The following is a 13,777-nucleotide window of genomic DNA, read 5'->3' as shown; positions in this document are numbered from 1 at the left end:
AAGGAAGCCCAGCACTGGGCAGAAGAGAAACGGAGAAACGGAGCCATTTGAAAAAAAAAAAAAAGAGTGATGTGCACACACCAGTTGTGATTTGTCCAGCTAGTCCGTCAAACACCTCGCATATCTACCATAGCATTCCCTCTCTCCCTGAACACATTTGTACAGTATGACAGTAGTGGGTACTCATAATGGCTCTACTGTGCGTATTAGACTCTTATCATGTCACTATCTACAGAGAGGTTGAAACTGACAGTGTTTAGCCACATTTGCTACAGTCCAGCCAGCACTACAATGCTGGCTCTGTAGAGTGGAGCACTGGGAGCCATGTTGGTGCAATCAAAAAATGGTAAGGATATGAAACGGGTGTCAAATACAATGTATTCACAAGGCTTATCATGCCATTATCAAAATGGCGGTCATAACTGACAGTGTTTACCCACATTTTCGAGGGTTGCAGGCAGTAGCTTACAACAAGGCCAGCTCTGTCTGTAGTGCACAACACTGGGAGGAAATCAAAGAAAATCAGCAAGGGAATGAAACGCACCTCAAGCATGCATGTGGCAATGGAACAGAATCGCTAACAACAAAGCTTCAAAGAGAACCCCAGACTTGTCAGGACGAAACCTCAACCAAAATCAACTTATGTGAAGTATAACGGTTCATGGGTTCTGATCGACAGGCCCCCATTACAGACCCCATAACAAACTCCACCCTTACAGCACACTCCACGGTTCAGACCCCATAACAAACTCCACCCTTACAGCGCACTCCACGGTTCAGACCCCATAACAAACTCCACCCTTACAGCACACTCCACGGTTCAGACCCCATAACAAACTCCACCCTTACAGCACACTCCACGGTTCAGACCCCATAACAAACTCCACCCTTACAGCACACTCCACTGTTCAGACCCCATAACAAACTCCACCCTTACAGCACACTCCACGGTTCAGACCCCATAACAAACTCCACCCTTACAGCACACTCCACGGTTCAGACCCCATAACAAACTCCACCCTGACAGCACACTCCACGGTTCAGACCGTGTGCTCACCTAAAAATGCTAGATGCTCCCAACCAAAGGCTGTTGAAAATAAGAGGAAGAAAAACCCCACATGCAAGCTTTTGCAAAAGCATAAAACCTACATGCCAAATTTCATATCATAGTTCTTGTAAATGTCATCATTTCAATGGAGAAAGTAGAAGCAAAGACAATTTTAAAAAGTAGGAGATGAGATTCCTACACTCCTTAGACAATTCCTTCAAGGCTTCCTGCATGAACTGGGGTAGGCATGTTTTCCGCTCAATGAAAAACGAAGGAAAACAAACCCTGGAAGACCTGGACAAACGGTCCATGCAGACCGTGGTAAAGAAGGGACCGTCTCGTACCTTTATCAGAACCACGTTCACCGCCCTCTCTCCTTTGGCGCACAGGCTGTACCTCCGCTTGTGTCTCTCGTACATCTTTTCCAATGAAAGCTGCTGGTTTTCAGGAGAAAGGCGCTAGATTCCGACATGAAGCCCTGACCAGTTCAGTCCTCGCAGAAGGCTTGGGAAAACTGAGAGGCTCCCAATCGTTCACATCTGTGCAGAGAACCAGCCCCTCCGCTTGCTCCCCCGCCCTCTTCCCTCATACGTTCCCTCCCATCACCTCTCCCTCTCCCTCTTTTGCTCAGTCTCTCCCTCTCCCTCTTTTGCTCCCTCTCTCTCTCTCCCCCCCTCCCTCGCCCCCTCTCTCTCTCCCTCTGTCTCTCTTTTGCTCCCGCTCCCTCCCTCTCTCTCCCTCTCCGTTGAATCACAGCGATGAGCTCAGTTCCTGAGCAGCAGGAAGAGTCCCTCCACTGGGACAGGCTGATAAGGCAGTGATGCGCGTGATGAGGGCAGTGGTGATGCTCGGCGAGTGACAACAGCGGCCTAATCGCTGCAGCACGCCAATCGTCATTCCCAGAGAAGGAAGGAGATACACGCGTCGATGAGAGGCAGCCATTTCCCATTTCAGAGAAGACATTGTCATTGCTTTCGCTTTGATTAGGCTTCCCAAGAAGATTAAACCGATAAAAAGATGTGTTAAATAATAAACGATCTCAAACTGCTGGTACCATGGACATCTACAGAGGTCTCCCTAATAATAATTTTTAAGTGGAAGGCAGCTTAAAATTGGAAAACCAGAAGCCCAGCCAAATAGGTATGGCTGGTCTCATCACAGAGAACATGGCAAATCAACAAATTCTGTTTAAGAGAACAATATAAAAACATTGAAACTATTCTGCAAAAAATATTAGCTTGGTCAATTAATGCAGAGGCAAAAGTTTCAGAAACATTGTGCACCAAAGGATTGACATCATACACATGTGAGCTCAGAGAGGTAAAATGCTAATAAAAGGCAGTTGGGTGATGTTTCCTGCTCTTGTGGAGTGAAACCCATTAACCTTTAGCATGTAACATGATTTTCCAGGGAGAATGACTTTTTCTTTCCACGCTAATAAACCCCCAAAGCTGTGAACTGTTCTGCTGTGTGTTCTGGCGTTCTGACAAGCTGACTGCAGTGCTCAATCTGCCTTCATTATCCCATATATTCACATAATACACACACACACACACACACACACACACACACACACACACACACACACACAGATAAAAGTAGTCAAAAATCCCCCCCCAAAAAATAACCACAGCAGACAGACGGAAAGATGCGCACACGCACACACAAAATCAGATAAAAAAAGTTTTAAAAAAACAACCACAGCAGACAGGCAGACAGGCAGACAGACAGACAGATGCGCATACACACACGCACAGACAGGCACACACACGCGCACACGCTTATGTGCACACACGCGCGCAACACGCACGCGCACACACTTATGCGCACAAGCGCGCACATACACTGCCACATGGTTTCCTGCTTTCAGTCCCCCCCGACCCCTCCCTGAGTAAACACTTCCACATTTCCCCGGCTTCACAAGCCAGCGCTAACAAAGAGATCACTTCTATTTCCACCCACCAGACACACAGGAGATCTCCAAATACGCCTCCTGTCCCAGTGACAGTCATTTCATTAGCTATGGCTATGTCCACCTATTAATGCACGATGCACTTAACTAACTTTCTTTGAGATAGTAAGGCTATGTTACTTTAATATTTCTCATAATATTGTCAAATAATAAGGCCAAAAATGAGAGCCGATTACTCCGAAGGAAGCATTTCTGATTTACCAATTACTATTTAAGGTATTGGGGAAAGAAAACTACATAAAATGTTGACTAATCTATAGTATAAACCGATGTTCATTTTGAGCATGCAGTCTTTACAGTAAAAAAGCATTGAACACAAAGATGTCAGATGTTACAGTGAATGTAGCAAGGGGGGGGGGGGATCCCTGTATCGCACCAGGCTGGGAAAGAATGGGAGAATAGTGCATTGCATTGTGGGCAGGAGTGCTTGATCCCAACAGCCATGAATGGGCCGAGTGTACCACGTCCAGCGATGATGTGGAGCCTCTTCTCGTACGCACAACCCCTCCTCCTCAAAGGCCAAAAACCACACATACTCCCCTGCCCTCTGCACGTGACATCACCCACTCTGTTATTCTCAGGGCACCTCCCTTCCCCCTGCACTGGCAAGAGCATGAAATGAGTCACTCACCTGTTAACGGGCACACAGGGTGGTTCTGTGGGAAAGTCAAGCCCAGGAAAAGCGTTTGTTTGGATGTTCCATTGAATCTATTAATTAGCCTCAAACCGGCCTGCCATTAAGTAACTGCAGTTTTTGGCACCACAAATGCCCTTTTCTCAAGGGTCAAGGTATAGATAGTGATTAACCCAGTCACTAACTACAGTTTTCAAGTACATATTTATGTTAAGTGAAATTTTTGCAGTACAATATTGACTGTTTAAGAGTATTGACATTCGGGGGCTGTGACTGACGCATATGCTGGAGTTTGTCCCTGCCAAGTGACGTGTGCTTGGGAGTGATGGACCTGGCGAGCCTTCATTACAGCTTAACGGTTGAGTGGGCAGCCGTGTAGGGCGGCCTCTAGCGTAGTGGTTAAGGTACGTGACTGAGACACGCAAGGTCAGAGGTTCGAATCCCGGTGTAGCCACAATAAGATCCGCACAGCCGTTGGGCCCTTGAGCCAGCCCCTTAACCCTGCATTGCTCCAGGGGAGGATTGTCTCCTGCTTAGTCTAATCAACTGTACGTCGCTCTGGATAAGAGCATCTGCCAAATGCCAATAATGTAATGTAAATGTGAATAAGCTGGTGTAACTGCACTATGACAGCCATACGGGTATCGAGCAGAGACGTCAGACCATCTTATCCTTACATGCCTTCACCAAATGGAAATCCTCGCTGGGTCTAAAAAATACAGTCACATCTGTTAGGCTCATATTATCTACAGTTAAATAAAACATTGTGGCATTGAGTCTGCAAACCATGTCATAGCAGAAGCTCTTTATACCTACAGTATAGGATTAGTTCTAAAATGTGTCAACACAAATATACTCATCATTCACTTGAGTCCAGATGTGATGTTCAGTTGATCTCCCTAAGCCAGTTTATTTATTTAAAATGTAAAATAAAACAGCTTCACCTACATTTAGTCAAGTGAAAGCGTGACATTGAAGAGCATTAAAATAATAATAACTGGTGCTGCCTCCAAAAGTTGTCACATGACTTCCTGCTATGCAATCGCCCCACTTGGTTATGTTTTTATTGCATCACCTGCCAATTTCTGAATCTGCAGGGGAGGTAATAAAATCGCTACTCACGCACCAACCCACAGACCCAGCCAAAACCGTACACACCATGCAAGTCTTGCACAGATGCACAATGCAACAATTAGAGTCATAAATTTACCCCTGCAAGCACGCTTTGGTTTGAGAGCCATTAAAGACACCTCACAAATGCCCAGGGTTATTAAAGCTGCCATGATGTGGAACAATCTTTGGTATCCCCTTCTGGGTAGAACACCGCCTGTCAACAAGGGCCAAGTCCTCAGATGTTGGCATGACTGACCTGCAAAGCCAGCCAATTCCATCTTAAACAAAGCCACTCCTGGGCTATTTTCTCAACTACCTTCAAAGAGAAACAGTGTGCCAACATAGAGTGCCATGCCCGGCCACAAAAGCTTTAAATGAGTGAAATGGGACGTGGGAATGATAGCTCTGTCGGAGTCCTGGATCCTGAACAGTAACTCCCTGTTTTTCCCCCAATAGCACGGAGGAGGAAGCTGAGCGGGAGACTCTGTGAAACACATCTGGAAAGTGTTATACCAGAAAACAACACAAGGGGGAGCATGAGGACATTCCAGGACAAAACATTGGCAGAGCGAGCAAGTCTGTCTTTGAAGATCATTTTCCAGGCCACAGACCCTGCCTGCCTCCAGAACCAAGAGGAAATTTTAAATGGAGAAAATGTCTCCTTTCCTGCTCATTTCTGTAAGCAATTATTAAGCTGTGTACAACACACAATGAAAAATATCCAGAGGCAGCTACTTAACAAAATTATTTCTAAATGCTCAAGATTATTTTTCAAACTGAAAAGTCTACTTTAGATGCCAATACTCAAAACAGGTCACCAGGAGACAGAAGGAATAGATCGCCCTCTACTGGTAGCTGCAGATTACCACTTTTAGGATGACGAGGCATACAGACAGAAATTAAGCAAACACACTGAACACAATTGTTTTCACTTAGGGTTACCCTGTCGAAAATAGCAGGGACAGACACAAGTTCTCTGGGGCGAGTTGAAAATGTTTTAACATCGCCATATTCTCATACAGCCAAATCCCCTGAGGAAGGCGGTCTTTCTCTGATGGAACATAAATATGAGCAGTGCACTACCTTGTTCCCACTGTCTGTAGCGCCCACACGCCACAGCCCAACATACATCGACGTGGCAAGGGATATGACTTTAGCTGTACGTTTCCTGTCTGTAGGCTCTCTCAGCAACAACGCAGCCAGATGCTACACACTGAAGAGAAGATGTCTGCCTGTGTGTCTTCCCCATGCTTGTTATTCTTCATTTTCTGTCTTTCAATCACTTAGAGAATCCAATCACCATGATGCAGTAGGTTCTAAGGCAGTAACAAGTAACATAATCGCAAGTTCAGAGGCGTCCTTTTACTTAGAACTTTTACTTTTACTTTTTTGCATCTGTGTAGTGTTCATTGTGTCTGCAGAATGGTCTAGACTGCTGATAATTGTATCTTAAGAGCCTAGTAAAGGGCAGGATCCCAAATGCAATGGCTTTCAAATGGCCAGCATGCAAGAGAACAGGACGATGGCTGTTTGTCATGCTGCTTAAAAGATAAGACTGTGCACAAGTGGACTTCGCTATTACAGGCTCTTAACACAGTGAGTACGTGGTGAACACCACGTCATGGTACACGGTCATATTAACTAATCAGGAAAATTTAAAAATGAGCAGCAGAATAGGCCTATAGAATACTATATAATACACTCAGTGAGAACTTTTCTTAGACTTACTGTATAGACTTTTTAGACTTAAGTCTTCTGCTGTAGTCTATCCACTTAGAGGTTTGACACAGAAGCTCTTCGGCATACCACTGTTGTAATGTTTGGTTATTTGCATTACTGTCAACTTCCTGTCAGCTTTGACCAGTCTGGCCCTTCTCCTCTGACCCCTCTCATTAACAATTCATATCTGCCCGCAGAACTACAGCTCAATTAATGTATTTTTGTTCTTCGCAACATTCTCTGCAAACTCTAGAAACTGTTGTGCGTGAAACATATACAGAGAGCCTCAATAATACACACAGCACACAACAGAACAGTCTCAATTCACCTTCGTGGCAAACTGAGGTCTTATTCCAGTATAAAAATAAGCTCCTCCCACATGAATGGCCAGTCCATATGGTCTGTCTGAGTCTGAATACTGTGTTGCCCAGAAAAAGTGATCTATTTTTGATAGACAGGACAAACTTAGCTTGGTTACACCCTCTGACCAGGCCACCTTTAACCTCATTGGTCAGAATGTCACTCTCTCCTTTCCCACAACAGCCCAGAACACATGGGTCAAAAGCGCAGTTGCCATGGATCGCTCTACTTTGATTGTGGAAATGTGGACATACCCTTTATTCATATAAAATAAAGCAACTGTTAAAAGGCAAACTCTGACTCAGTCTCATATGATCGGACTGTCGCTGCCAAAGATACTGAAAACATTAACCACATAGAATTGTATGCCAAAGATATTAACCTGTGAAGATAAATCGTATATCCTTGAGTTACACCCAGCCTCCAGATGCCAGATCCACTCCTTAAATGAGTCTTAAGGCTGCCAGCGAGCAATAAGAGAGATGGAATGACAAAATAAAAGAGTCGGATAGATATATGGGGTAGTGTACTGCATGGAGGGTGTTAGTACCTGTCCTCAAATTAGAAGGCCTTTGGTTGAATTAACTGTGTCCAAAAGACATGGACACTAAATTAGTTCACCTGAACAGTTGAGCAATAAGATATTCTGTCCATGGTATACGGTTACCAAAGTTGTTTCACACCACAGACACTGGTTTGAACACTGACTGCATAATCCACCAAGGCTAGACACAGCCCCCATTATTACAGGCCGTCTCAAATGACGGGGATTTTCAGTGACCTTACACCATCGAGAGTTCTCATTGGTCAGTAATGCAATGCTCACACGGGTGGATCCGGGTACTTGGCACAGAATAGGAAAGGATCTCCCACAGGAAGGCGACAGACAATAAAGCTCTCAGTGTGGTGCCCTTTCAGCGTGGAAGCATGCTGGAGTCAATCAGGGACTTCCACCTCCGCTCCAGCCAGGGGCAGATAGCCTCCCAGCCTCCCAGCCTCCCCGCCTCCCCTTTTTTACCTATGATATCATCCTTTTTTTTTTTCCATCTCCATCTCGCGGTGAAATACATGCTGAGCACTTTCCCACATCACGCCGGTCTAACCTCTCTGCTGAGGTCAGATTCTGGCTGGAGATCTACGTCATGTACTGGAGGGCTTCTCAAATGCAAATAACGATTGAAGGGCAGATTTATAAAAACAGACCGAGGACATAGCAAGCCCGTTTCCAAACTAGCCTTCAAAAATGACTGTAAATCACTCCCATCAGACTCAACCTTTACCCAGACACAGGGCACAGTTCACCATTTATATTCACGCCCATCGCACAAAGATCCGTTTTCAGAGTCAAATCAAAAAGCAGACAGCAGACAGATCTTACCTTGTCCCCTGTGTCTGTGGGCTCTCCGGATGCTGATTCTCTCCGACCATCGACAACGTCTCTGGCTGGAAGGGCCTCCGTTTCCTCTGTGCATGGGGAACATACAGTACATGAGAGAAGTGCCATAACTCATGCTCCAACAGATCAAGCTGGGATTCCCTGCCAATCACATATCAGTCACCACCCACTGATGCTAATCTGAAGCCGGAGGGGGCTCTACTTCCTCAAAGGAGTAAATCAATCTAATTTAATGCAGGTGGGATGGTTCACCATCTCCTGTCGACAGCTGCATACCTTCAGGTCCATCAATCAATCTAAATAATATAGGTAATTTGATTTTCGATCACAGTGATGTGTGTGTGTGTGTGTGTGTGTGTGTGTGTTCTGCATATCATTTTCATGATTACAGAAGCCATAAATAAAAGCTGACAAAGAACAATGAGGGAGATTTTCTTTTTTTGCAGAAAACTAATAAAATAAGAATAATTACCCCTCATCTTATCTACCAATAACATGGTGTATAGATTTTTAAGGAAATCCCAGTGCAGCTATTTTAGCATCTGCTTTTGTATTACTGGAAGTTCAAAAATAATAAGAAAAAATATAAGCCTGTCCAAGCGTCTCCCATCCAAAAAAGAAAGTGAACATAGCTGGAAAAGTGTACACTTTCCTGAGAAACTGCTGAGGTCACGTGTTGCTAGGATACAGAGACTTGGACAATACACGGTGTAAACATCCCCTCCCAACATGGGCTTTTGTGTTAATGACAGAGATGGATACTTTGGATACTAATGTCTAATGGATACTAACTATTTCGAGCAGAACCTAAAAACTAATAAAGAATATTGTGGCATCTTATCAGAACATTGGCTAAAATCACAGACCACGACCAGGCTAAAGGCGGACAGCAGAGACAAGGAACACTTGAAGAGCATAGGCCTCTTTTCACACAGCCGCCAGAGTCAATACAGGCACATAACAGAGGGTTGCGAGCAGAGAGTCATGTGACAATATCTTCAGAGGAGGGCTTGATTGCCATCCCACGAAAACCAGATCATTGTCTCATTACGCATGGATTGAATAATCATTCCATACAAAAGAGAAAACGGGTAAGACAAAAAGCAATCTGGTTACATAAGTCATATATAAGGGGGAGGCATTGACCTCAGTGTTACTGGCTTAGACTGGAACAAAGCTTGACTATTCACACAGTAGACATTATACCACACAACAGATTGAAACCAACTGCCCATTTGCGGTACTGTTAACTGTTAACATTAAAATAAAATAAATCATCTGACTTACCTCTCATATCAGACAGTTCTTCACTCGTACTCTTACTCTCCCCTGTTTCCTCAGACTCTTCCTCGACTCTTTCCAGCCCTGGGGTCAAGTTGTGGGTGGGATCCTTGGGGGAGATGACCCCAGCCATGTCAGGGTTCATGAGGTCAAAGTTTACAGGTGCAGCCGGGCTCTGCAGGTCAGGCTCCTCAGGGGTTGTTTCCAGAGTCCTCACGAAAACAGTGATATCATCCTCCGTGCTGTCGTCATGGCCCACAGAGGAAGCAATGATCTCACCTGAGGTGAGATTGCCGCCTGTACCCTCCGCACTCTCGATCATACCCTCCTGGCTTGGCGAGACCGCTGTCTGCTCCAGGGTGTCCTCTGTGGACTCTTCCAGTGTTGTTGGGAGACTCTCCGATCCCGAGTCCCCTCCGTTCACCGAAACAACCTCAGCGGTCACCCCAGACTCCGGGACCTCAGGACCGTGTTCCTGTGCATACTGACCATCACCTTTCTCCTCATGTGTCCATTCCACCACCTCCTTCTCCTCTGTGTGTGTTTCTGGAAGGGGTGGTTCTTCTTTGTGAATCACAGCTTCCAGTATGCTGGAGGGCGTGGCTGGTTGTGGATCAGAGCAGTTAGATCCCAGGACATGGTCCTGAGTTTCCGGTTTGGGTCCAGACCCCTCACTCTCCTGTGTCTCCTCACCCTGGCCCAGAGGGGCCCTCAGGGGTCCATCACTCTCAGGCTCCGCGCTGGGCAACCCTGGAGAAGAGTCTGGTTGTAAAACCACCATCATGTCCTCATGTGGTGATGATGGGGGGTTGGGCTCGGTATTGGATGGTATCTGAGCATCTCCACCCTCTTCCTCCTGCTGGGCCGGGCCGGTTCCATCGGAGTGGGACTGGGTGATGGATTCATCCATTTCTGAGGTCACAGCTCCGTTCTCCTGTCCCAGAGAGTGGACTTCCTGAGTGGGCGGTGTTAGCGTGGTGACCTCAGGCAAGGGGGAGGGCTCAGCTATGGAGCAGCTGACAGACAGGTGGGGATCCTCCTCACTAGAGGGCACAAGTTCCCCCAAACTTACATCACCCGCTCCAGCTCCTTCTTCAGTGGATGAACCAGCCTCTTGGGAACAGGAGGAGGAAGTGATGCCATTTTGAGAGGCTGGTGATTCTGTGGATTCTGTATGACTCTGGAAAGCAGAGCTCTGACTCTCCTGCTGGCATGTGTCTGCAGTGGTCAACTCCGTGTGGAGTATAGGCTCTGCCTTGGAGTCCCCGGGCTCCTCCGAACCCTGCGCGGTATAGGTGGGCTGGTCGTCAGCAGGGGGCACCGTATCGGGCTTGGGAGAACCCACATCCATGGAGCTGCTCTCCTCCTGCTGCGCTGGGACGAGACGTTCCTCTGCTCTTTCTAACCATGAAGGCTCTGCCTCCGCGATAAGCAGCGACTCAGCACTGTTTTTGGCTCCATCGCTCACACTTCCTGTTTCTGTTACAGAGTCGGAATGAGACTCGCCACAATGAACGTTGTGCGGTGGAGTCTCAAAGCTATTCTCCTCGCTGACAGCTTGCTCATTTTCTAAAGAACAATCCACCTCAAGTGTTTCCTGAATCAATTCAGAGTCTGATTTCGGTCCCGTCTCGCGGGGAATCGGTTGGGGAGACGCGTCGCACAGAGACTCAGGACCGGCCTTGACGTCCTGCATCTTTTCGCCGTTTTCTGTAAAGACTGTGCCAAAAAGTGGCTCCTCACTCTCAAACTCACCCTCCCTTCCCCCGCCGCTCAGGGCTTCCGGCGCTTTCTCTCCCTCCTGTTCCGCTTCCTGAGTGCGCTCGTGCCCCACCTTGTATTCGTCCGCCCCCTCGAGGCGCTCCTGGGACGGTGCCTGCCCCATGTCTGCTTCTGTGGGAGCTCTGTCAGCCACCCGCTCCTCGCCTCTCTCCCCTTCCTGGCTCTCTCTATCGACCCCCTGCGCTGCACTGATGACGCCTCCCACTGTATCGGCTTCCTCCTGCTGTTTTCCACAGGATGGCACTCTCAAACCAAGGCTCTGCCCGCTCTGCGCAGTGTCACTTTTATCTGACGCTTTTCCACAGTCCCCTAGAGGAGTGAGAGAGCAAGACAGCTCCACCCCCCCTTCCTCTCCTGCTGGGAAATCTGTGTCACTGTTCTTACAAGGCCGCACGCTCTCCCCGACGCAGCCATCGCCCGAGGGGGGCTCTGAGGTATGTGGGCCGGGAGCGGGCCCAGCTTCCTTCCAGCAGCCGCCGGCTTGGCTCGGCTGGTCGACGCGCTGGGCCTCGTCTTCCTCAGACCTCTGCTCTGCGGCGTGGAGAGAGTCCCGCTGTAGCTGGTCCAAACAGGCTTGTTCTGTCACAGTCTCGAGGCAGTCGCCACATTCCTGGAGTTCAGACTGAGACTGTGGCTGCAACAAGGGAGCTCCCTGAAAACAAACAAGGAATGGACACGTTAGCTTCATCTTCCTTCACCAACTCTTTTGCAATTTGCCAAATGATATTCCTGCTCCTTGCTATAGTATTACCTGAATAAACTTTACATTTATAAAATGATTTCCAAGGACGAAAAACACTGGCAATTCTCCAAATACATTTCATGTTTTCTGGAGGTAAATCCAAATAAGCATTTTAAAATGAACACCAGGAATTAACCAGGGAAAGTAGACATACAAAAATTGACATTCAGTCAAATGTTCTCACTGACTTCCGAGACATACAGTGACTTACACGATATCACAGACATACCTTGCTGTCTTTTAGGGAATCATGGGAAGGCCACACAACCAGATTAGCGGGGCTCACCTTCTTCTCAGCATGGCGGCGTATCAAGTGCCTCAGCTCCTCCACATCTTCCTGCAGGCTAGACGAGCAGGTGCCTGGGGTTGTGGCCACAGTCAGGGTGTAGGTGTTGAGTCTCGGATGATGCCGGACCACACGCCCTTCCGAGGTCTTCAAGGATGCTTCTGTTGTCGTCCACGGGGTAGTCTCCTCCCTGTACAGAGCAAACAGCCAAACGCCAATGCAGTCACATGACACACTCACTCCACATACAGTACATAGCATGAGTCACAATTAAGCTACGTCTTACCGAGGGCTAAATTCCCTAAACGCACCTCACCCCTCTTAATTCACTCACTTGTCTTAAATCTTTCTGTTTCAGGCATCCTTAAAACAGGTTCATCTTCCTTATGGCTTCTGGCCTGTTGGCATTTCGTTGATCAAAGAATGTAAGAATGTAATCCAGTAACCTTCGAGAACTGATGTTTCAGAACATATAGCCAAATTCTTTTGAAATGCCTTCGTAAGTACAGTTTGGATGAATCTCTGATACAATTAATAGTTTTTATTAACTTTGAAAATTAAATGCAATGGTTCCTTTTTCTTTTTTTTTAAAGATATATTTAGGCCTTTTTCAGCTTTATTGGACAGTATATAGTATAGAGAGACAGGAAGAATGGGAGCGAGAGAGAGAGGGGAAGACATGCGACAAATGTCGGACGGTCGGATTCGAACCGCCGACGTCACGGCTCACAATGAGCATGCGGTCAGTGCTCTACAGGCTGCGCCAGCGAGACACCCATGGTTCCTTTTTCAAAGGAAACATAGCCAAATTTGTGAAAAATGATATACACAAGTGGACAAAATTGTTGGTACCCCTCTGTTAATGAAAGAAAAAAACCCACAATGGTCACTGAAATAACTTGAAACTGACAAAAGTAATAATAAATAAAAATTTACTGAAAATTAACCAATGAAAATCAGACATTGCTTTTGAATTGTGGTTCAACAGAATCATAAAAAAAAAAAAAAAACTAACTAATGAAACAGGCCTGGACAAAAATGATGGTACCCTTAACTTAATATTTTGTTGCACAACCTTTTGAGGCAATCACTGCAATCAAACAATTTCTGCACCTGTCAACAGGTATTTTAGCCCCCTCCTCATGAGCAAACTGCTCCAGTTGTCTCAGGTTTGAAGGGTGCCTTCTCCAGACGGCATGTTTCAGCTCCTTCCACAGATGTTCAATAGGATTTAGATCAGGGCTCATAGAAGGCCACTTCAGAATAGTCCAATGTTTTGCTCTTAGCCATTCTTGGGTGTTTTTAGCTGTGTGTTTTGGGTCATTATCCTGTTGGAAGACCCATGACCTGCGACTGAGACCAAGCTTTCTGACACTAGGCAGCACATTTCTCTCCAGAATGCCTTGATAGTCTTGAGATTTCATTGTACCCTGCACAGATTCAA

The 13,777-nt window shown here is 46.6% G+C and overlaps 1 protein-coding gene across 3 annotated transcripts in view; it reads right to left on the bottom strand.

Moving 5' to 3' along the window:
- Positions 1-13,777, bottom strand: part of LOC133130183 (A-kinase anchor protein 13) — a 106,769-nt gene that overhangs the window by 44,937 nt on the left and 48,055 nt on the right. For all 3 annotated transcript variants that reach the window (XM_061244514.1, XM_061244515.1, XM_061244516.1), the window contains exons 6-8: positions 12,334-12,523; positions 9,530-11,957; positions 8,225-8,310 (exon numbers count right to left, since the gene is read on the bottom strand). In XM_061244514.1, coding sequence (XP_061100498.1) covers positions 8,225-8,310; positions 9,530-11,957; positions 12,334-12,523 — 2,704 coding nt within the window. The remainder of the gene's footprint in view (positions 1-8,224; positions 8,311-9,529; positions 11,958-12,333; positions 12,524-13,777) is intronic.

The sequence above is a fragment of the Conger conger genome, chromosome 6 (assembly GCF_963514075.1).
Source record: "Conger conger chromosome 6, fConCon1.1, whole genome shotgun sequence".
NCBI lineage: Eukaryota > Metazoa > Chordata > Actinopteri > Anguilliformes > Congridae > Conger > Conger conger.
The sequence above is the reverse complement of the archived record's forward strand: the minus strand, read 5'-3'. Positions and strand labels throughout refer to the sequence as shown.